Raw genomic sequence first — 20,931 nt, forward strand, 5'->3', positions numbered from 1 at the left:
ACTATTTTAAAGCCAAAAACACCATGAAGATAAATTCATGTTATAAACCTTCACCCATCCAATAAACACTAGGTATCACTTCCCATTTTATTTTTTTAGAGTTAATAATACAAAAGCACATAATTCACTGTCACTCAACATGAATGAGGTAGATTCATGCCAGCTAGACACATTTACTTAAAATCTGCTCCGACCTTTACAAAAGCTGTTGTTAAGTGTCACTGTCACATAAATAAGGCTTCAGGAAGAAATTTATCCCAAGATTTTCTTTCTGAGATACCTCTTCCATGCATGGGGTGTAGAAAGCTCCATGGAGTTCCATTCAAAGTGAGGAATCTGGGAGGGAAAAAGCACACAAGCACACACTTTCATGTTTGTAGGACGATCATTTCTAAACCGCACTGGCTAATGTTCTTACCTGAACAACACGATATCCCAGAATCTCAAGGTGTCTCTTTCTCATTAAGGCTTCACCTTTCATATGATGAGTGTTTTTGCAGAAAAACTTGGAATCCATGAAGTCAATAGCGACGCTATGAAAAAAAAACAAAAAAACTAAATGAATCGGTGGCTTTATCTCATTTTTAATAGTTTTTTTCAGGCTGTATTCTGTGGGTAATCTTTAGAAAATGAAGTAAACGTCCAGTCATTACAACACCAAAATACAGAGCTTTTGAAAAAGTTACAGCCATATACTTTAATGTATTTTATTTGGAATTTATGTGACATGTCAACACAATTGTGAAATGGAAGAAAAATGATTCATTGTTTTCATTTTTTTCAACAAATACGTGAGATATGCCTTTGTCTTTAGCCCCCTTTTATTCTGACATCACCAAATAAAATTTAGAGTAAGCATTTGCCTTCAGAGTTCATCTGTGTGTAATTTAATCACAGACCAAATCCAGCTGTTCTGTGAAGACCTTTACGATAAAATTAGAAAATATAATGACAGGTTAGGGGGAACGCAGCGGAGACGTTTAAAGCAGTCCTTCTGTTCATGGAAGCTTCTGCTTCAGTCGTTTAGTGTCAATATTGTTGCAAATGAAGGCTTTGGTGTATATTTTGTTTTTATTTGTTATGACAAAGTACAAAAACACACCAAATGCACACAAAGTGTGTATCCTCACCGATGAGCTCCTGCTGGAAGCTCATCTCGGGCGTTTTCCAGTGAATTTGAGTCCCACAGAACCTTTCCTCTCTCCGAGATCTGCAACGTGCTCGTCCCAGAGTAAGGCAACGGCTTCAAGTGTTTGTCTAGTTTACATTCGAAATCTGAAATGACAAAGAATAAAATTCACACACCCCAGAATAAAAGCAAACCTCTCACCCCTTCAAGAACCGTTGTCACACAAACAGACTTCAATTTACACATCAATCTCGCTTCCAACGCTCACAAAGCGCTAATACTGGATAATATCCCACTACAATACTTCAGTTTGTAGTACGAAAAAGTTTGAGGGGTAGGAATATTGTATGTGCTGCTTTTCTGTTTATCGGTGAGGGGGAATAAGGACGATATTGCTGCTATACTCACCTATGGTGTAGAAATACGGTGTGACGACGGCTGCTCGGACAAAGTTAATTCCACCAAGAACCTCGCCCAACATTGTGTGGATCTGCTGCTGCACTGGACTGACAGAGCCATTCACTAAAACACATTTACACAGGAAATGCTTAATATATTTCAAAAGGAAACAGGAAAACAGGCATAGATCGCTCACCTTTCTTTTGCAGATGCTGGCAGTAGCGCTCGTGAAACCACGGCACCTGAAACTCCGGACATTCCAGACACACAGCCCGATTGAGCTCCATGAGGCGCTGTTTCGTCCTCATCTTGAGGGAATCATGCAGGCCTGTAGGAACATAAACACTTCATTTCACCCCGCTGGACAAAGACTTTACTTACTTTTCATGCTGGACATGCGGAAGGGGGCCTCTGATCGTACTTTCCAGCTGGCAGTCCAGTTTTCCAAGAAAATCAATGCTGAAGATTTCTCTGATTAGTTCTTCAGGAAAATGGTCAGCCAGAGCCAAGCAATATGCCAGGAGGACAAGCAGATGAGGGTCAAAGCAGCCTAAAACAACATAAGTAAAATATTATGAGTGTATATAGAGTTAGAATCAAAGAGTAGAAATCGGTGCTGGGACATTTTACTTACTAATGTGAGGAGTGAAGCGCTTAATACAAGCATCATAAAGCTCATCTGCGTGAGCAGGCTCATAATTCAGGACAGAAAACGGTAGAAGAGTGGGGTATGTGGCTGAGAAGTGAATCTTATTGAGAAAAGAAAAAGATATATTAGGGCTGGAACAATCAGATGAATCAATTATTGGAATAACTGTCAACTAATTACGTAATCAACTAATAGTTAACTGGAATATATAGACTCAAAAAAAAGGCCATTTGCTGAAAGAACAACATAGTCAGAGCAGTATGTAAGCCATACTGTACAAAAAATACATGCATTTTGAATTTAGGATAAAAAAAAGAAATTGTTCTTTAAGTATGTTTTACAAATGACCTAGTGTGTTTATTTTCTTATTTAAAAAAATTTATTTAATTATTTCTTTATTTGCATATTTTAATGCATTTCTTATATTGCATAAAAAAATAGGCTTAAGTGGTTAAATAAAAAACCTGCAAAATGTCCCAATTTTTTTTTTTTCCATGCGATGAACTGACTAATTGATACAATAATCTATCAGTAAAATAACTGTTAGTTCCAGGCCTAATTAATGCAGACACTAGTAATTCAGGATTAAATGTTAGGCTGTGTCCTCCGGTACCTCGTCAATGTGTTCTATGGCCACACTGGCGATTCTCTCCATCAGAGGAGGATTAAGTCGATTGGTTCTGGTCAGGAAGAAGGCCAAGTCAGCAATGTTGCTCGGGTTGATCTGATCGATCATCCGGTTCAGCGTGACGAACGTCTCTTCCAGCAGCATCTCCTCGAACCACTCTCCTGGGGCGAACTTGATCTCGTCCAGCACCAGGTCCAGCTGGTCGGCCGTCTGCAGCCTCTCGCGGCCGCATTGGCTCAGCCGCTGCAGCAGGCGGACGTACTTGCTGTGGGTGTTGTGTCGGTACGACGGATCAGTCCGTATCCACTTGGCAACGGCAAAGGAGATGGTGTTGAGCTCGCTGAGGTTGCACTGCGCTATCACGTTGTTCACGTGCTGGGCCACGCCCTCGTCGAGCCGTGGGCTGGGCAGCATGGCGAGCACCCTGGTCAGCATGGTCACCTCAAAGGGGTAGAAGCTACGCTGCAAAAAGCTGCGACAGAAAAACGCCTGTCAGCGCACTTCTGAAACTGGAATGCTTAAAAGTAAGTCAATAAACACTAACCTGACCAAAATGGTTCTGAGGGCAGCAAAGAGTTCTGGGTTCTGATAATGCAACAGGAACAGGGCCTGGGTGATCCGGGCCACCTCCACTGATCTGTAGACATGGAGCTTCTTCTGGATCACTGATGTAATTCTGGGAAATAATACAGAAACGATAAAAAAAATAAAAAAAATACCATTAATCAAAAAAGGACATTAATTCATTCATATGTTTAATTAGGAAACGGGTTATTTAGGAAGAATTGATGGGGAGAGCAGCTTCCATGGAGGATTTCTGGAGGATACAGAGATCTCAATAAAGAATCTCAGGTTGTAATAAAAGAAAAGAATTTCTATGAGTTTTTCAGAGTAAACGATTAAGTAATGACTGTCTCCCTTCTCATTCTGAATATCTTAATTAAAAAATATATACTCTTAAGTAATGCAAAATCAAAATACATATTTAAAATGTGAAACCATCACAAATATTGCTGCTGCTGATGGAGCAAAGGGAAAAGAAAAAAACAAACATTCAGATATTCTGCTTCCAGGCGTGGAATCAGCTCTAAAACACGCTGCATCTAGAAAAACTTGTTTCATCAAAGGAGTTTAAACAAATGTTAAACATGCTGAGAAGTCACACAAACAAGGCAAGGCCACTGATTTTGCTGTTTTTTTTTTTTGAGGAAATAAACTCACTTGTTCAGTAAACTAAGGTTTCTGCTCTGACTCTCCTCCAGGGCTTCAACGACGGCCAAAGCTTGCTGAGCGCTGAACTCATCTGCCAGCAGGAAGGTGGTGTTCTCCAACCTGAGAGGAAGTACACAACATAGTGTAGCAAAAACATCAAACAGGATGAATGGATAACTTCCACTCAGCATTACCAACCTTTCTCTGATCTCTGCGCTGCTAATTGGTGCCAGAGTGGCAAAAAGTTTAGAGAAGGTGTAAGGGTCTGTGCTTGTGTCGATCAGCTCAATCAGCCTTTCTTTAGCTGCCAGCCTGAAGTAACAGTTGTTGAACTGAAGGGACTGATATAGACCTAAGATGATGCTGAGGTTCTCAGCGTCCAGTCTAGCAATGTTGCGCAAGAAAATCTCATTGCACTTCTCCAACAGGGGTCGGTGAGTGTACTTGACGCTGCGTAGAAACTGCACCATCCTTCTTGGAGTGTTGTAATTCAGGGGATTGTTTGTGTCCAGCAGACATTCAGCCCTGCTGATTAGAGCGTCCCGCAGCCGCGCGGACACGAGGCTCGACACGCTGACCATCAGAGCCGCCAGGACCCTGGAGAGACGAATGTCACCAAGTGTGCGCAACATGAGATTGCTCGAGCAATTGTGTCTCGAAAAAGCATCCATACATCCTTACATTTTCCATGTCCTGTCGTGTTGCAAACACAAATGTTAACTTATTATATTGGGATTTTAAGCAAGAGGCAAACACAAAGTTAGTGGATAGTTGTGAAGTGAGAAAAAAAATACATCTAGGTTTAATTTTCTCCTTTACAAATAAAAACCTGAAAAGTGTTGCATGATTTTGTCTTAAATCTCCCTTACTTGTTTTTTTCCCCTCGTTAAATATGAAGTAAATGAACACCAACACCATGACTGACCTGGCATTGTCTATGGATGATAACCTCTGGTCCAAAATGTTGGTGATGTGACCCATCAGAGGACTGCTATGGAGGCCCTGATCATGTAAAATCACTGCAAACTTCGACAGAGATGACATAGGAAGTCTACAGAAAAAAACACAATGTGTTACAAACAAACGGCAAAGTAACCGAATGTTTAAGGTTTCAGTGACTTTCATTTGATTTAAATGCTTGTGCTGAATTTAATAACTCTGAATTTGCTCTTTTTGGGGGGTGGTGGCTATGACAACCAGTTTCACATTCCACTTGGGAGCCATCTGTGTATTTTATTGACAGCTTTATCTAATCAGCTTTGTAACTCAAAAGAAACCAATATAAATGTATTTAAAATATACCCGTCTACTCTTCGCCAAGCTTCTGAAACCATCTGTTGCACAAGGCTGTCATGTGGTTCCACACTCAACCTGCAAAAGAGAGAGCAGTAGGTAATATTGTAATACTGGAATTTCAATGAATAGTCATTAAGCAAAGAGTCTATATACCTGAGGAACACATAAAGCATGTCGACCAGTGTTAAGTCATCCATCAGAGAAATTTTATTCTCCGCCAAAACCCGGAGGGTCAGGAACTGCGGGTGGCACTTGATGAGGTGGACAGTCCTGAGCAGTTCAGGTCTCTCCTTCTGGAAATCCCACAGCATCCTCACAGCACAGCTCACATGTTCCACAGTCAGCTTGGTTCTGTTCTTCCCCACCACATCAAGCACCTGGTCGTCAGCGGAGCAAATCTGCAGCCCCTCCAGGACATGGTCTCTACTCCCCACACCGTGATGGAGGAGTCTTCTGAGGCAGGGCCTCACACACTGCAGTCTGAACATGGTTACACACCTGGGTGTGTGCTAGGTCTGCGCTGAGGTCTTCATTGCAGTGCAGCGGAGAGGAGGCAAGTTCAGCCGATCACAAAACGGCGCATGAGTGGTGAGATGATGTTCCTTCAGAGACCTGTCTTGTATAATAAAGCAAAGGAAAAAGGCAGGAAATACATTGAAAGTTGCAAGGTTTATTGTTCATTTTGATTATTTTGGCTAACAACTACGTGGAACTCAAAATTCAGTTTCTCAGAGCATTAAAATATTACCCAACACCATACTAGGGATTTTAAGAAGCTGGCTGTTTTCATAGTTTTGTATCAATGCATATTAATGGATTTGTGTCCAAAATATGCTTAACTTTATTGAACAAGTACATAACAAATGTAGCTTAACTGAGTACGTGTTTAAGATGGGGTTCAGGTCTTAGTTTATCAATTAAATTAGACACACAGAATAATTTATTACATGTTTCAATTGCAATACATAAACAGTGCTAGATCAGTCATTTTCATACTTGCTAAAAATGAACTTAGTTTTGCTTAAGGTCAATGACTAATTGTTACATGCAAATACTTACACAGTTCAGTCGGACATGCTCATCGTATCTGTCAGAAGAGTTGAATAAACAGTTCCTTTAAGTCAGAAAACACGAGTTTAAATTCAGATTACAGACCGGATCCTCACGTGGGTACACGTACATCGCCTTAAATAACCTCCATATTTGCATAAGTGTAATTTATCTTTTGCTTTTCTAGATTTATAGAAAAAAAACGGCATTATCTTTGTGACATAAATGAAACAGTCATTAAAATGCCTCAAAGTCAAAATTACATAGCATGTGTTGAGAAGTTTTACTTCCGTGGCAGGTCATGCACTAAGTGGTTTATTTTCCCCCTGATATTTAGCTTTCAGGCACAAGTGCTTGTACTTGGTGGTAACCATTGTTCAAATGCTTAATTAAGTTGCTTTCGTAGCTCTTGCCTCGTGGTTCTAATAACGTAAATCAGACAATGTGATGCTTGTAAAAGGTTTGTACGCTTTATTTTGAGAGAACGGTTTTGCTTCGTTGGGAATATTTTTCCTGTTAGGCAAATTTCAGGGCATACTATTCCCCCAAGCGTTCTCTGGCTCGCCACTCTAGGCAGACACCAGTTGACGTTCCTGCCGCGCCATCTTTAGAAAACAGTGAGCTCAACTCTGAATGAAAATACGCTTTTCGTCGCTTGTAAGAACTTCTCGCTGTATGGACTGAAATTTTAGTTTTTCCAGGTTAAGTATTGTTACATTATCTACCTATACTTGTCTGTTTTTCTGAAGTAGTGAAACCGAAAAGCTCCCATGAAGTTGTCAAACCTCTTCTGTGTGCGTGTATGGCTGCTGCAGACATTAGGCGAGTTTTTTTTTTGGCTAATGCTAACAACGGGGCCTACATGGGAGATCGTGTGTCAGTGTGATTCTGCTATGCACTCCGCAGACCTAACCAGTAGATAAACGGAAATTAATGGAATATTCAATCTCTCTATTCAAGTATCCACGAAACTGCTCCAACATTTCTAAAGATCCAAAGCGCTATGTTGCTAAAGCTAACCAGCTAGTCATAAAGAGATGTAGAAACGATTTAATTTCAAATGTTTCAAAAAATTATATCTTAATCCATATGTTACAGCGTAGGCTTTCAGCACTCAATAGTTTTTTTTTTGTTTGTTTGTTTTTTTTGCGAAATTTTAAGGAATTGGCGTGCGTTCTCTCTGCGTTTAATATAAAGAGCTCAGACATAAATTTAAGCTCATCTTGTAATTTCATTTGTTTGGTTCAACTGCAGGTGTTTGGGAGAAACTATGGGGATCAAGGTTCGACCTCGCTGCTTCTTTGACGTCGGGATCAGTAATGTTCTAGGTGAGAGGAATGTAGAAGGTATTTTTTTATTTTTAAATAAACATTAGGTGTTGGAATTACACGATTGTCCTTTTACATGGAAAGATACATCTTCAACCTTTTCCCTTCTCCATTTATTCATATCCTCTGCATCCTCCACCCACACTACATCTAACCTCATGTTTTCTTAATCTCCTGTTTGGTCTTCCTCTCACCCACCTGCCTTGTGGTTCCAAACTCGGTATCCTTTTGTCCATCTTTATCTCCAAAACATCTGAAGGTTGCTGTCTCTCTGATGTACTGTCCGATTCTGTCCATCCTTGTCATACAACCTCAAGATCTTTAACTTTGCAACCTCCAGTTCAGCCTCCTGTCTTCTTCCCCATTGGCTCTGATTCTAAACCATACATCATCACTGGTCTCGCTGCTGTCTTGTACAACTCTCCTTTCATTCTTGCCGATACCCTTTCATCACTCCAACCACTTTTCGTCACCCACTCCAACCTGCTTGCACACACTTCTTCACCTATTTTACACACTCTCTGCTGCTCTGGACTGTTGAATTATCATCAGTCCTTGAATGATCAGAAGTCCTTTACTTTTACTTCTGCTCCCTGTAACTTTACTTTTCCACCTACTGTTCATTAGGCTTTATGTTTAATGAGTCCAAAACATGGTTGTTGTTGGTGGATTGACTGGGAGAAAAATCAGATTTTTTTTTTCAATATTTAAAACTTCAAATTATTAAAACTTTACAATTGGTCTAAACTATTTTTATTAAATATGTCTCCCAAAAACAGTGAAAGCTAGGTATTCAATCCTGACTCACTTCTAACTTATTGATTCTTCTCCACAGTTGGCAGAATAGTGGTGGAGTTATTTTCAGACATCTGCCCCAAAACCTGTGAAAACTTCAGATGCCTCTGCACAGGTGAAGACTTCTCCACATTCTTTTTTTTTTCTTCTTCTTTCTACGAATTGATCATCTTCATGTTACAGATCAGTTATGACAATGGACTGTTATTTCATTTAGGCGAGAAAGGCATGGGCAAAGGAACTCAGAAGCCCCTGCACTACAAAGGATGCCTTTTCCATCGCATTGTGAAAGACTTCATGATTCAAGGAGGAGACTTCAGCGAAGGTGAGATATAAAAGGCTGTGAGTTTAATACTTGGTGCAGAATGGTTTGAGCTTCATGTATAATGTCAACATAGACCCATACTGACAGTTTTCTTCCTGTCACTGCACTTTATGTAAAACTGTTAATTTTTACATTAACATGTAAAATAGAATAAATAAAACCAATTCATTATTACTAGAGATGTGCCGATCAGGTTTTTTCCTGCCGATACCAATTCCGATCACCCATGAGGGCCGATCACCGATACCGATCACATAATTATTATTTTTTTTAATCAAAAGCACTACCGGTTAATTATGTGGAAAAAGGAACCATGAATTCACCTTAATTTAGACAACAATTTGTTTTTAATAACTTTTTCCAAGAAAAAAAGGCCATTGTGCAAATTATACTGCTCGATAGCTATACTATCTTTAACAGACTGAAAACATATAAAGGGTCTGAAGAGATTAAATAATGCAAAGAGTCAAAATAAAACCTCTCAACGTTGCCAAAAAATTCAAGTATAAAACTTAACATTCAAAGGCAAATACAGGATCCATTACAATAAACAATCCAGAGTTACTGAATGAAAACTTCCTGATAGCATGGCGGCTAGTTGATTACTGCTAGTTCTGATTGGCTGTTTCTGACTGAGCGGAGTAATTATGCAGAAAAGGGAGGAGGCAGAGGAGATTGATTATCTGTCTCATGTTAGGACAGCGAAAGTTTTAATACGTATGTAAAATGTATTTTTTTAAGTTAGATGCTGCAGCTTTAAACAGAGGTTCAGTTTGAGAGTCACTACCAGGTGGAGCAGAAGCGGCGCTCCGTCTGTGAAATATTGCTACCTGTAGCGCRTAGCAGCGGTTCAACAGCGAGAGCAGAACCTGCGTCTTACATGGCAGCTCGAAGACTTAAATAATTTTGCGGGTTATTTGTTTAGCTTTCTGACCATCATGCTAATAATCCAGGTGAGTGTTTGTAGCTGTGCGCTGCTTTACCTGCTATCTGATCCTCCATATCTTTTTTACTGCAGTGAGCCTCGATGTAGCCAAACTCYGTCAAGTATGGCAATGATTTKATGCCATATTAGATTCGTTGTGTTGATGCATTTTGACGTGCTTCAATTTTCCGCCGCAACATGCAAACGTCCCCATTCACTCAGTGCGTTATAGTTCCACATCACTTAGGGTTTGTTTCTGCGCGTTTGCGCAGTGTGAAGGAAAGAGGAGACCAGCTTCACAGGCAGGCTGCGAAATGAGATGCAGGTGATCGGTTTGTGTGATCGGCAACAAGAGACCGTGATCACCGATCATACACTTTTTCACGGCAATCGGCCGATTATGATCGGTGGCCGATCGATCGGCACACCTCTAATTATTACCCTGAGTTAATTTGTGGAAACAACTTTGTAAATACACATGCTTACAAAGACTGGAATAGTATCTAAATTTCCTGGTCTGGAAAAGTATGGAAAAATGTAATTTGGTTCTGGAAATATTTCTTTTTCTCTGTTCTCTACAGAACAATAATAACATCTAGGAATGGGACTTAAGAAAACGTTGGTGTCGATTGATTAATTAATTACATAGATTTTAGCACATTAACGCAATTAACCCTATTCTTTCTTATTGAGCTCATATGTCTACTTTGTCAATAATTTAGCACCAAGAAGGGATTTTGAATTAAAATTGTTGCTTATTTCAGTGAACATTGGTATACATAAATGGTCTCAGAGAAGAAATAACCAGGGTAAAAATAAGTGGTAAAATATACCTTTATTTCAGAACATAAGAAAAACATATTTTCTAATGAATTGTGAGCAACTAGCATCTGATTGTACTTTATTTTTCTTCACCACAGGAAATGGAAGAGGAGGTGAATCCATCTATGGAGGCTTTTTTGAAGGTAAAGAAGCCACCATCAGAGCTGTGAGATGTTATCAAACGCACTGTTGGCTTCAAGATGGCCGAACAATCCTCTCCTTTCCCCTCTAGACGAAAGCTTTGCTGTTAAACACAACAAAGATTATCTGCTGTCTATGGCCAATCGGGGCAAAGATACAAATGGGTCACAGTTTTTCATGTAAGTGGCTTTTTATTTTTTTATATATATAAATAATGTCAGTTTTATTTTTTGGTAGTACTTATCGAACAAGTTTACACATTCATTGGCGTTTCTCTTCACTGACCGGCTCTGACTCTTCAGAACAACAAAACCCGCACCTCATTTGGATGGGTAAGAAGCACTTGATTTTATTTCTAAACACAAACTGATTGTGCTATCGTCATAAAATTTGACTTGGCTCGTCTGTTTTTAGTGTCCATGTGGTTTTTGGCCATGTCATTTCTGGCCAAGAAGTCGTTCAAACAATGGAGAACCAGAAAACGGATCCTAACAGCCGCCCGTACGCTGAAGTGAAAATTCTGAACTGCGGAGAGCTCATCCCGAAATCAAAGGGTTTGTTTGGATCGCTGGGTTTTCATAAAAAACTGGTATAAACGTCCTAAAACTGATTTTGATGGGGTTTTTTGGGGTATTTTTTCTCTTTTTTTTTTTTCTTTTTAAGGAAAGAAAGCCGATAAAAAGAGAGAGAAAGCCTCGTCCAGCTCCAGCGGTGGCTCATCTGATTCTGAAAGCTCCTCGGATTCTTCCTCGGGTTCAGAAGAATCTGAAAAAGAATCCAAGAAGCGAAAGAAGGAGAAAAAGCTAAAAAAGAAGCAAAAGAAGGAAAAGAAAAAGTACATCATATTTTTGCATGACTTCTGACTTTAATGTTGATTTTAAAAAAGCATTTTCTGAAACAGGATTTTTCTTTTTCTAGGTCTGTTGAGGAAACTGCTGAAGAGAAAGAACAAGAAGACGAGGTGACCTCCACTGTACGGCCTGAAGAAATCCCTCCCATCCCAGAGAACCGGTTCCTCATGAGGAGAAGTCCTCCACCAGCCGAGAATCCAAACAAGGAGGACGAAAAGGACCCGAGGAAAAAAGAGGACAGATCCAGACAGAAGTTAGTGTTCCATAAGCTGAGCAAGAAAGGAAAACCTGAAGTAATGGTACTGTGTTTGCTAGACCATCTTGTTTTTCTTCATTTGCAGCGCTGGCTTATATAATTCTCAGTCACCATATCAGAGGCGATTTCAGGTTACCACTCGATCAGGAAGGAAGATAAAAGGGAGGGGACCGAGGGTAAGATGCGAAGAGCGCAGCTAAAACATTTCTGCTTTCTGTAAAATCATTTCTTTGATTTTAATTATAATGCATCATTATTCAGATTTCCTTGTACTTTTTGTATTATTTTTTTTAACATTTAAATTGTATATACTTGGCTCATAAGCAGTTCCAGTTTAATGACAATAAAAATCTTCATTTTATTTCTCCCAACAGAGGTACCGAACTCCATCACGTTCTCGTTCAAGATCTAGAGATCGATACCGGCGTAGCGAAACTCCTCCACACTGGCGCCAGGAAATGCAGCGTCAGAGGATGAGGGCAGTCACCAGAGAGCGATGGATTAAGGGGGACAAGTAAGAACGGTTCACTTTATGAACAGGTGGAGTTTCACAAAGGTGGTGCAAGGTTGCAGGGACAGCTATAGCTTTTAACGTACTGAATTCCAATTTTAATAAAAGATTTCATCATTAAAAGGTATGTATTTTATGAATTGAAACAAACTAGATACATTTTGTTTATTTGACGTGTACAATCAACACATTTCCTTCATAGGTAAAATTAACAATATTGATGAGCTAAGATCATCTTGGCTATTCAATATTTTCAGACCAATCAGGAATGGACAATATTATTCAGAAATCTTTCTAAAAACTTAAGATGTAATTTTGGGTTACATATCAAATTGTTACCTAAGAGTAGTTGTCCATTACCTCACTTATTGTTTTCTATTTGTTTATTACAGAAGTGACTTGATTGATGCTAAAGATGAAGAAGCTAACGCTCCAAAACGAGAGAGAAGGACATCCAACACAAAAGATGAACACACGGCCGAGGGCAAAAAGGAAAAGAAAACTCGGTCTCACAGGTCTAAAAGCAAAGAAGGTAGTACTGCAGAGAAGGATGAGCATCACAGCAAGCACAAAGCGAAGAAAAAAGAAAAGTCTCGCAGTCGCAGTGGAAGCAGAGAAAAGAGTAGAAGGTCAAAAAGCAGAGAGAAGGCCAATAAGCATAAAAGTAGTGACAGAAGAGGGCGCTCAAGGAGCAAAGAAGGACATAAAAAAGAAAAAGACTCAGAGGCAGATCAGAGTAAAGATAGAAGTAAAGGCAAGGAATCTGATACGAAGCATAAAGAAGAGGGTAAAGAAAAGGATCAGGAGAAAACGAAGGCAAAATCAGCAAGCAAGGAAAGATCCAGCAGCAGAAACAGAGACAAAGATAAAGACGAAAAAACGGATAAGGAAAGGGCCAGAAAAAGAAGCAGGAGTAAGGAGAGGGAGAAACGGAGAAGAGGAACATCCAGGGAGAAGGACAGGCGCTCCAGAAGTTCAGACAGGAGTAAGGCCAGAGACAGAGGCAGGCGCTCCAGGAGCCGAAGCCGTAGGAGAGACCGCAGCAGAGATCGATCTTCTCAAAGAAATGACAGAAGCAGGGACTCTACCAATCGGAGGAGGCGACGTAGCAGCAGCAGTAGCAGCAGCAGCAGCTCTGACAGTGATAGAGCAGAAAAAAGGAAGAGCCGAAAAAGTCCCGACTCTTCAAAGAGAAAGAAATCCAGAGACAAGAGAAGCCCGGATAGTACAAAAGGCAAAGATAGAAGAGATCGCAAGAAAAGTCGGTCAAGCTCTAGTTCCAGCTCCGACAGCGACTGATCACTTTGCTTTTAATTAACAAGCTAGTTCCATCTGCAGATAAACATAATTAGTCCTCTGTTCAGATCTCCAGTTTTATATAAACTAGAGCAGACATCAAATAAAGAGGAAGAAACTAACTTAACACCTTCTCAAATGTGTAACTACAAACTGCTGCTTCGTGCGAACTCTAGCTGGACCTGAAAGAGAGTCGTTTTAATCATGGAGCTGGTTAGAGGAACCTGTAAGGCTGGCAGAAACACAATGATCTGGAACTGACGTTTAATGTGAACACAAGAAGCAAGTACCCAATAATATTTTAATCTCACATGACCACAACAGCTCACACAGATTTGATTCATTTTATATTAGTTTTGCAGAAACCTTGCTGTCAGTCTGTTTAGTTAAAAATAAAAACAATATTTTACTGCAACTTCTCTCCATTTTTACTAAGCAAAAGACCTGGAAAAGATTATTATCTTGCATCCTGTTTGATTTATTTAGATGAAATACGTGTTTCTTTTTTTTTTTTTTTTTTTTTAACTCTGCCAAACCTTTACTGTAATTCTGTCATCTTTATTTAGAATTTTAAAAAATGTACAATATTCTTTCTTGGAAGAAAATGTGGGACTTCTGATTAAATTATAAAGCTTGGTTTCTTTGTTTTTTATATACTGTAAGAGTCCAAAACATCACTTCAAATCAAAATGACAATAATAAAAACCTAAACTTGAAGATGTCACCTGACTGAGACTGTGTCTTGGTGATGACTTTGATGATGAAACTGCTTATCTGCACAATGTTGACCTGCTGAACACTGGTCAGGGAAACTTTAAATATCGAACAAGGAAATGGACAAGTTAACAGTTTGTTGGAGAAATGGACACAACATTCAAATACCGATGCAAAGGAAAAAATCTACTAATGCAAATATTTTCCATATTAGGAAATGGAAAACTAATAAATTCAAGACTAAACATCCCAGATTTAGACTTTTTGCCTAAAATCTTTCCAGATTTCCGTTTGAAAACGGCTCAGTTTGAGACCAAGCAGTATTCAATTATATAATGAAGCAAATGTGCACCCTAAAAGAAGTGAGCCCTGCTGTACCGACGTTTGACCTGTGATGGATAATTGCAAATCAACACACTTTATCTGATTCTAGAATAACAACATAATTGATCACTAAAATAATAGTTGCAGCTCTAGTTTTAAGGTGACAAACTCTTAAAAAAAAAAAAAAAGTGTCACCAGGTGAAGCCCAGTCTCTTCTTCGCCTCGTGAATGTCTCCAGCCTCGTTAAGCTTTCTGATGCTTTCTGTGGTGATGGACACGTATCTGGGCATCTGAGCCCCAGTGCTGTCCTGGACGAGGTAGCTCGGCCTGACGCCGCTGAAAACGGGGCCGTGCCCACCTCCCGCTCCTTCTCTCGTGGCTTTGTAAAGTGGAATCACATTTCTCTTGGCCTCTGCTGCTGACTTGATGATGTGCTGTGAATACTGCTGAAACCTGAGTTCCTCCTCAGCGCTGAGCTTTGCGTTCGTCGCTTCGAACTCTCGTTCCTCCACTCTCATCTGCTGAAGTCTGGCGCTTCTTTCTGCCTGCGTTTAGGAGAGAGCCAGGTTTCACGTTCAGACGTCAACAATCAAAAACGCTGAAGCGGGTAGTGGTGAGAGTTTTTCAGCTGTTACCGTCTGTGCGACATTGAAGTCGTGCAATTTTCTTTGTTCTTCTCTCATTTTCTCGGCCTTCAGTTGTTGCTTCTTGGCGTATATTTCGTCGGCTTCTCTCTTTGCCTGCAGAGCATCTCGGGTTTCCTGCTCTGCAATTTTATCCAAGTGCTCCTTTTCCTTTTTCTGATAAAACAATTTGTATTTAGAAAGTTGCTATAACCGTTGTGTCAAGTATTATGAATGATGCTGCATTACCAAAAGCTCCCTGTGTGCAGCTATCGACTTCAACGTCTCGGACTTCTTCCGCTCCTCCTCCAGCTGCAGCTGCGCCTGTCTTGCATCCCACTCAGCCAGAGCTTTAGCGATCCTCTGCTCCTCGTTTGTAGCCTGCTCCTGCTGCGTGGCTGTCAGCTTGTTCAAAATCCTCTCTCTGCGCTGCTGAACTTCACTGAAGGAAAAAAAAAAAGAAAGACTCAAATGAAAAATCAAAGCAGATGATCTACGAGTGCATCTTTCCACCACACTTTTTCCTTCCACTCAACTTTCCATTAGAAATTATTTTGGTATCAGTAATTTTCTACTGCACAACTACTCAAGCAGTCTTCCACATGATTATGTAGCCCATCTGATGGCTGTTACGTATTACTGGTCATATGTTGTCATTGGATGCAAAATCACTTAAATTGATCAAAATAAAGACTTGAAACGGATCACACTCTGCAATGAATACGTGGGTTCAACTATTTAAATCGAATAGCAAAAATATGTAAACGTTTCAGTAATAAATAAATCCAACTGTATCTAATGTTTTGCAGGACCTAAATAGCTCTTTCTCTCTTTGTTTCCGTAGCTTTGTCATTTGTTCCTTGGTTGAAATGAAGAGCTTCATCTGCTCCTGTTCAGCCTTCTGCTTTTGCGCCTCTTGCTCTTTTCTTAGTGCCCTGTTATTGAGATGATCCTGAGGGACACAAAACGTACACATAAACAGACTGTAAAATCTGGACGCAAAGAATGAATAGTCTTGTCTTTTATGATCGACCATGTGAGCGTTCATGAGGTTCCTCTTCTGGTCTGCTTGCTGCTCCGACTCCATTCTTTGCTCCCTCTGATGACGCTCTTGAAGTTGCTGGATTTCCTCAGCGTCCTTCTTGATTTCCAGCTTCTGTTGCTCCCGTGCAAACTCATTGGCCTTTATCCTAAAAATGATACATATTTCTGATTTTTATTTTTTATTTTTCAATACTAAGATGTCCAACTAAACATGAGGGGAAGTGGTGCGGCTGCAGGGATGGATTTGGTCTTACTGGTTCTTCAGGTCTTCTGCTACTGTCTGTCTCTCAAGCTTCTTTTGCACAGCCTTTTCCTGCTCTTTCCTCAGGGCTTCTCCGTTTCTGGTTGTCATTATTTCCAGGAACTTTTTATCCATGTCTTTAGCGGCACTTTTCATCCTTTGCTTGAGCTCTGTCTGAGCCTCCCTCTCCTTCAGCACCTCTGTGTGCAGGAGTGCGCGCTGTGGAGGTAGCAACATTGAGTTTGTCACAGATCTAATTAGATGTAATATCTACGGTGCTGAACTGTGATGCTCGCACTGACGTTTAATCCTTTCACCCGGTCGTTTTGATAATACAGCTGAGTTCTGGCTTTGGTCAAGGCCTCTTTTTGCTCTTCTTCCCTGTATCTGGCTTCCTCTGCAGCCATTTCTTTCCTCTTTTCCTCCTCCATCTCCTCTCGGATCTTCTTAGCCTCCAGCCTTTTCTGCCTTTTACCCTGAAAACAAATGCAGATGTACAGTTTAATTCACATTTCATGTTTAGATCTTTAAGAAACAGCAACACCCATGTCAGATTTGTACACTGAGTCTTACAGCAATGGTATCAGGCCACAGCTTAACAACTTCCTTTGACTGCAGGTGCAGGGCTTCCCTGTGTTTGGCTGCCTCTCTAAGACGCTCCTTTTCTTTATCGACCCCATTCATTTCATCTTGAATCCTGTGCCAGCCAGTTTTCCTTAGGATGGTGATTTGTCTGAGATCTGGAGGCTGGAATACTTTGTCTTTCTTTCCTGGTTGAAAAAGTGCAAATAATGACAGAAAAAAAAAGAAAAACAGAGCCAGTTTCTAACATTTTATTAGTAATTTTCATCTTTTGTCTTTTACTGCAAAACAGTTTTAAGTCAGATCATGGATAGTGGAACAACTCAGGTTTCTACTCTGAGTGTTTGCACTTTGCCATGGTAACCCCCTTTGTTTGCTTTTCTAAACCCTCTACTCCAAGGGGCAAATTGACCCAGAATGTAATGTACTAGACAAAGGGCTGCAAATATAAAAACACAACGCATCATGCCGAATACAGGGCTTTGTAAAAACCCCTTGAAACTTTTCACATTTTGTAACATTACAACCAAAAACCTTGATGTTTTCTATTGGCATTTTATGTGATTGTCTGTAAAGTTTGAAGAAAACAAATGCCTTTCAAAGCCCCCAGAATGCTGGACAATTATTGAACACATTATTGGACGTATTTTCTGTTGACGTTGATCATGTGCGGTCATGATTACAGGGTCGTCGTCCTGCTGGAAGGTGGACCTCGGCACCAGTCTCAAGGTCTTTTCCCGTCTCTAACAAGGCTTCTTACAGGACTCACCTGTAATTTACTTTTCCATGCACTTTGACCAGTGGACCACTGATAGAAGGCATCGCTGCTTCTCTGATTAATGCTCTCCTTGCCTAGTTCTGTCTGTCATACTCTATGCATTTTCAGATGAATGGTGACAAAGTGAGAGGTTTTAAGTATGGAATATTACTTTATAACCTAACCCTGAGGTGTATAACTAGTAGTAGCTGTTCTGCCCTTCTGAACTGTGTATTTCTGCAATTCCTGCAGTGTAATCATGGTCCTTTCTTTGCTTAATGCTTACCTTGTCCATCAGCAAATGATGGAAATGATGCAAATGATGGGTCGATTGACATGATGAATTGTTGTTTTTCAACCTAACTCATCAGTTTTAAACCTCTCTAAAACTTTATCCAGTCTGGTATGTCCCTTGGTCTTCATGATGAACTTAATATACAAAATTACTCCAAAAAGCCTCTGAAACCATCACAAAACAACTGTATTTACTTTGAGATCACAGTACAATATAGAAGGGTGTCTGATTAAAAGGTGGTGAATAGAAATACCGAATTTGACTTGTAAAAAAATCTTCAAAACCATAATTCTCAGGTTTTGTTGTCTGCTATAAAAAAAAACAAAAACAAAATCCAAATCAAATGTATTGGAACATGTGATGTAATGTGCAGAAAAACTGAAAAGTTAGTATTGTTCAAAGGCACTGTAGAAAATAAATGCAGTTGTACTACTTTAGCAAACAAATTGGTAAATAAATAAACTGTTCTAGTGTACCCTTAGAAGTCTAATAACTGCAAACATTTACAGAATAACAAATCAGGATTTCATTAAAAATAGAAGATTTTAGGTTTCCCTTTGCTGAGACACATAACTGCAACGTAAATAAGACTTAGCTCACTAGATTTGGGTAACATAATGTCTATTGAGACATAACATTTCACCATATAACAGCTCAACACCAATTAAACTTGAAACCATGGATATTTTATTTAATTCTCACCGCTTTTACTGAATGGTCTCCGACTCCCATCGCACGGAGCCATTGACGCCATATCTAGTTGCTGTAGTCGGTTTAAACTTCGTTAAATCATAAATCCCAAACTGAAATGTTAAGGATTACTTTCGCGTTACAAATAACCGACACTAAAGACCATCGCCGAATGGGTATAAATTCAGCTATGTCCTTACTAACAACCAATCGCAAAGATCGTCCCAACCTAAACAACCAATCAAAAGCTGTTCACGGTGAAACTTAATATTCGGGTGACCCTTCGACACGGCTTGTGTTGAACTGTATCTAGGCAACCGAAGAACCAATCACAGTCCGCAGAAGTGTGACGGCTAAAAACGCCATACGTTTTATAATTAAACACTAAAGCCATTAAAACATCCACATAATTAACGTGCTATTATTTTTGCAATAAATATTTAAGTAAACATTTTTGATCATTTCTTGCATAACATGCTTTGAACTACATGGTTAACATTTTCAGTTTGTTTACAGGGAGCACTGTAGCCCAACAGGTCATCTCAATTCAGTTTACTGGACATTTCCATTGATATCAAATCCAAATCAGTTAAGCTAAGTTTCAAATGACCAGTTTTGGTTTGAAAGCTTGACCCAAACTTTATTAATATTGATAGATAATACTAATACTAATCCCAGTAGTAAACTTGGATCATTAAATAGTGGATGTCTTGGCTGTACTCACTTCAGATAATCACATAAACCCTGACTATCTTAGCAACAAATGCTGTAATATATGTTATTCAACAATCTTTGATTAAAAGTATTTGCCTTCTCACTGTTCCAACTTGATTATTTACAGTTTTTACAGCGGACTCTTTTTTGTTAGTTTTTTTTTTTGTTTGTTTCTTTTTACAGATCTTTAAGCATTAGCCATTTTCAAACCTTTTCTGAGTGTAAGCCCCTGCACTGTGGATGGTGGCTGTCTTTACGTTAACAGTCATGCAATAATAATCTTTCAAGGGGTATTGTCCATTATTTCTGAGTATGACATATTAAAATACGTTGAGTCAATGTGAGTCAATGTTACAAAAAATTAAAGTTAAGCGTTTCTGTATTTTTGTTCCTGCTTTTTGAACTAACTGTTGAAAATTTTACCACCATCGCAAAAGCCTTCGTTGACATTACCTATCAAAGTACTTGTCAGCTTTTCTCTGTTTATTGACAAAAAAAAAAGAAGGCAGTTCACACCAGATGACTAACATTATCAGTTGCAGTTCAAACAGAGACAGATGGGCATAGAACACTAAAAGGATAAGGGAGCTGTCATGTGCTGCCTAATGAGTCAGGCGACAGACATCATCTATTGAATTAAGACTCCTGTGACCTAACTCACAGTTCATTTAAGATAAACAAATAAAAAAAAATGGAATAGTCAGTCTCTCAATAGTCTCTCTTGTTATTAAAGTAACAGTGTTGGAGATTTTAATGAGCTGTTCTGGGTATGCAAATGACCTGGAAAAATAAGGCAAGATTTTATGATTTTATGTATTTTATGAATTTTTTTCAAGTAAAACTGTACTACGATCCACACCAGTAAATTTAAAACAATACTACGATCCACACCAGTAAATTTAAAACAAAGTTTTTCTGTAAACCAATAGAGATTTTTGAGTGACCTAGTAAAAGTCAATGACTTCAAACAAGGTATCCAGTTCTTCAACCCTCAAAGTGAGTCAAATTATTTGAGACTTTTAAACATTTAAGACAAAAAAATGTATAGGGGAACATGAATTAAAGTGAAGGCAAAATGTTGGTCAAAATTCAGATCTGAAAAAAAAAATTTTTTAGCTACATATATGCGCAATTGTATTTTTGGAATATTTTTCAAACTGTTTTCTGTCCGAATATTTACTGTTTGTGTGATCCTTATGGCTCGAGTTTTATAAAACTTGATTAATATGATGGGAATGCAGTTCAATTAAATCTATACGCAATGTTCTTGCAATGAAAGCACAATCTTCATTGAGTGGGATTTTTCTGAACTGGTTTCCAGTGTGCACGTGGGG

General features: G+C 39.3%; 3 protein-coding genes across 10 annotated transcripts; 1 reads left to right on the top strand and 2 right to left on the bottom strand.

Annotated features, from left to right (window-relative positions):
• Positions 1-68: 68 nt before the first annotated feature.
• fastkd1 (FAST kinase domains 1) lies at positions 69-7,550 on the bottom strand. Of its 6 annotated transcripts, none has more exons than XM_008399759.2 (16): positions 7,089-7,550; positions 6,373-6,427; positions 5,467-5,929; positions 5,320-5,388; positions 4,943-5,068; positions 4,216-4,614; positions 4,027-4,137; positions 3,350-3,481; positions 2,791-3,277; positions 2,163-2,277; positions 1,950-2,078; positions 1,725-1,856; positions 1,538-1,651; positions 1,131-1,275; positions 419-533; positions 69-336 (listed from the first exon to the last, which is right to left on the bottom strand). In XM_008399759.2, exons 3-16 carry the CDS (start codon positions 5,799-5,801, stop codon positions 253-255), a joined length of 2,493 nt encoding a protein of 830 aa, XP_008397981.1. In that variant the 5' UTR covers positions 5,802-5,929; positions 6,373-6,427; positions 7,089-7,550; the 3' UTR covers positions 69-252. The 6 variants fall into 6 exon arrangements, with proteins under 6 accessions (XP_008397981.1, XP_008397953.1, XP_008397962.1 ...); XM_008399731.2 differs by lacking the exon at positions 7,089-7,550 and adding an exon at positions 6,627-6,713 and having other exon boundaries at positions 5,467-5,925; XM_008399740.2 differs by lacking the exon at positions 7,089-7,550 and adding an exon at positions 6,627-6,713.
• Positions 6,890-14,250, top strand: ppig (peptidylprolyl isomerase G (cyclophilin G)). The gene is made up of 13 exons (XM_017310703.1): positions 6,890-7,065; positions 7,618-7,691; positions 8,527-8,601; positions 8,704-8,811; positions 10,657-10,701; positions 10,791-10,878; positions 11,002-11,031; positions 11,114-11,253; positions 11,363-11,536; positions 11,620-11,803; positions 11,892-11,982; positions 12,181-12,320; positions 12,710-14,250. Exons 2-13 carry the CDS (start codon positions 7,634-7,636, stop codon positions 13,614-13,616), a joined length of 2,040 nt encoding a protein of 679 aa, XP_017166192.1. The 5' UTR covers positions 6,890-7,065; positions 7,618-7,633; the 3' UTR covers positions 13,617-14,250.
• On the bottom strand, positions 14,127-20,931 carry cfap210 (cilia and flagella associated protein 210). Of its 3 annotated transcripts, none has more exons than XM_008399798.2 (9): positions 18,896-20,931; positions 17,133-17,329; positions 16,862-17,035; positions 16,573-16,778; positions 16,308-16,464; positions 16,087-16,226; positions 15,524-15,716; positions 15,287-15,451; positions 14,127-15,196 (listed from the first exon to the last, which is right to left on the bottom strand). In XM_008399798.2, exons 1-9 carry the CDS (start codon positions 18,945-18,947, stop codon positions 14,843-14,845), a joined length of 1,638 nt encoding a protein of 545 aa, XP_008398020.1. In that variant the 5' UTR covers positions 18,948-20,931; the 3' UTR covers positions 14,127-14,842. The 3 variants fall into 3 exon arrangements, with proteins under 3 accessions (XP_008398020.1, XP_008398029.1, XP_017166204.1); XM_008399807.2 differs by lacking the exon at positions 18,896-20,931 and adding an exon at positions 18,185-18,888; XM_017310715.1 differs by having other exon boundaries at positions 16,087-16,464.

The sequence above is a fragment of the Poecilia reticulata genome, linkage group LG2, assembly GCF_000633615.1.
Source record: "Poecilia reticulata strain Guanapo linkage group LG2, Guppy_female_1.0+MT, whole genome shotgun sequence".
NCBI lineage: Eukaryota > Metazoa > Chordata > Actinopteri > Cyprinodontiformes > Poeciliidae > Poecilia > Poecilia reticulata.

What these genes read in the sequence shown, in the direction of transcription:
- ppig (XM_017310703.1), top strand. Translation starts at nt 7,634, where the DNA reads ATGGGGATCAAGGTTCGACCTCGCTGCTTCTTTGACGTCGGGATCAGT. An exon ending in CTATGGAGGCTTTTTTGAAG is followed by an intron (nt 10,702 to 10,790) that starts GTAAAGAAGCCA and finishes TTTCCCCTCTAG; the next exon opens with ACGAAAGCTTTGCTGTTAAA. An exon ending in AATGGGTCACAGTTTTTCAT is followed by an intron (nt 10,879 to 11,001) that starts GTAAGTGGCTTT and finishes CTGACTCTTCAG; the next exon opens with AACAACAAAACCCGCACCTC.
- fastkd1 (XM_008399759.2), bottom strand. Translation starts at nt 5,801, where the DNA reads ATGTTCAGACTGCAGTGTGTGAGGCCCTGCCTCAGAAGACTCCTCCAT. An exon ending in CCAGCATCTGCAAAAGAAAG is followed by an intron (nt 1,652 to 1,724) that starts GTGAGCGATCTA and finishes AATGTGTTTTAG; the next exon opens with TGAATGGCTCTGTCAGTCCA. An exon ending in ACCGTATTTCTACACCATAG is followed by an intron (nt 1,276 to 1,537) that starts GTGAGTATAGCA and finishes TTGTCATTTCAG; the next exon opens with ATTTCGAATGTAAACTAGAC.
- cfap210 (XM_017310715.1), bottom strand. Translation starts at nt 18,947, where the DNA reads ATGGCGTCAATGGCTCCGTGCGATGGGAGTCGGAGACCATTCAGTAAA. An exon ending in AGAGAGAAAGAGCTATTTAG is followed by an intron (nt 15,717 to 16,086) that starts GTCCTGCAAAAC and finishes TTTTTCCTTCAG; the next exon opens with TGAAGTTCAGCAGCGCAGAG. An exon ending in ACTTCAATGTCGCACAGACG is followed by an intron (nt 15,197 to 15,286) that starts GTAACAGCTGAA and finishes TCCTAAACGCAG; the next exon opens with GCAGAAAGAAGCGCCAGACT.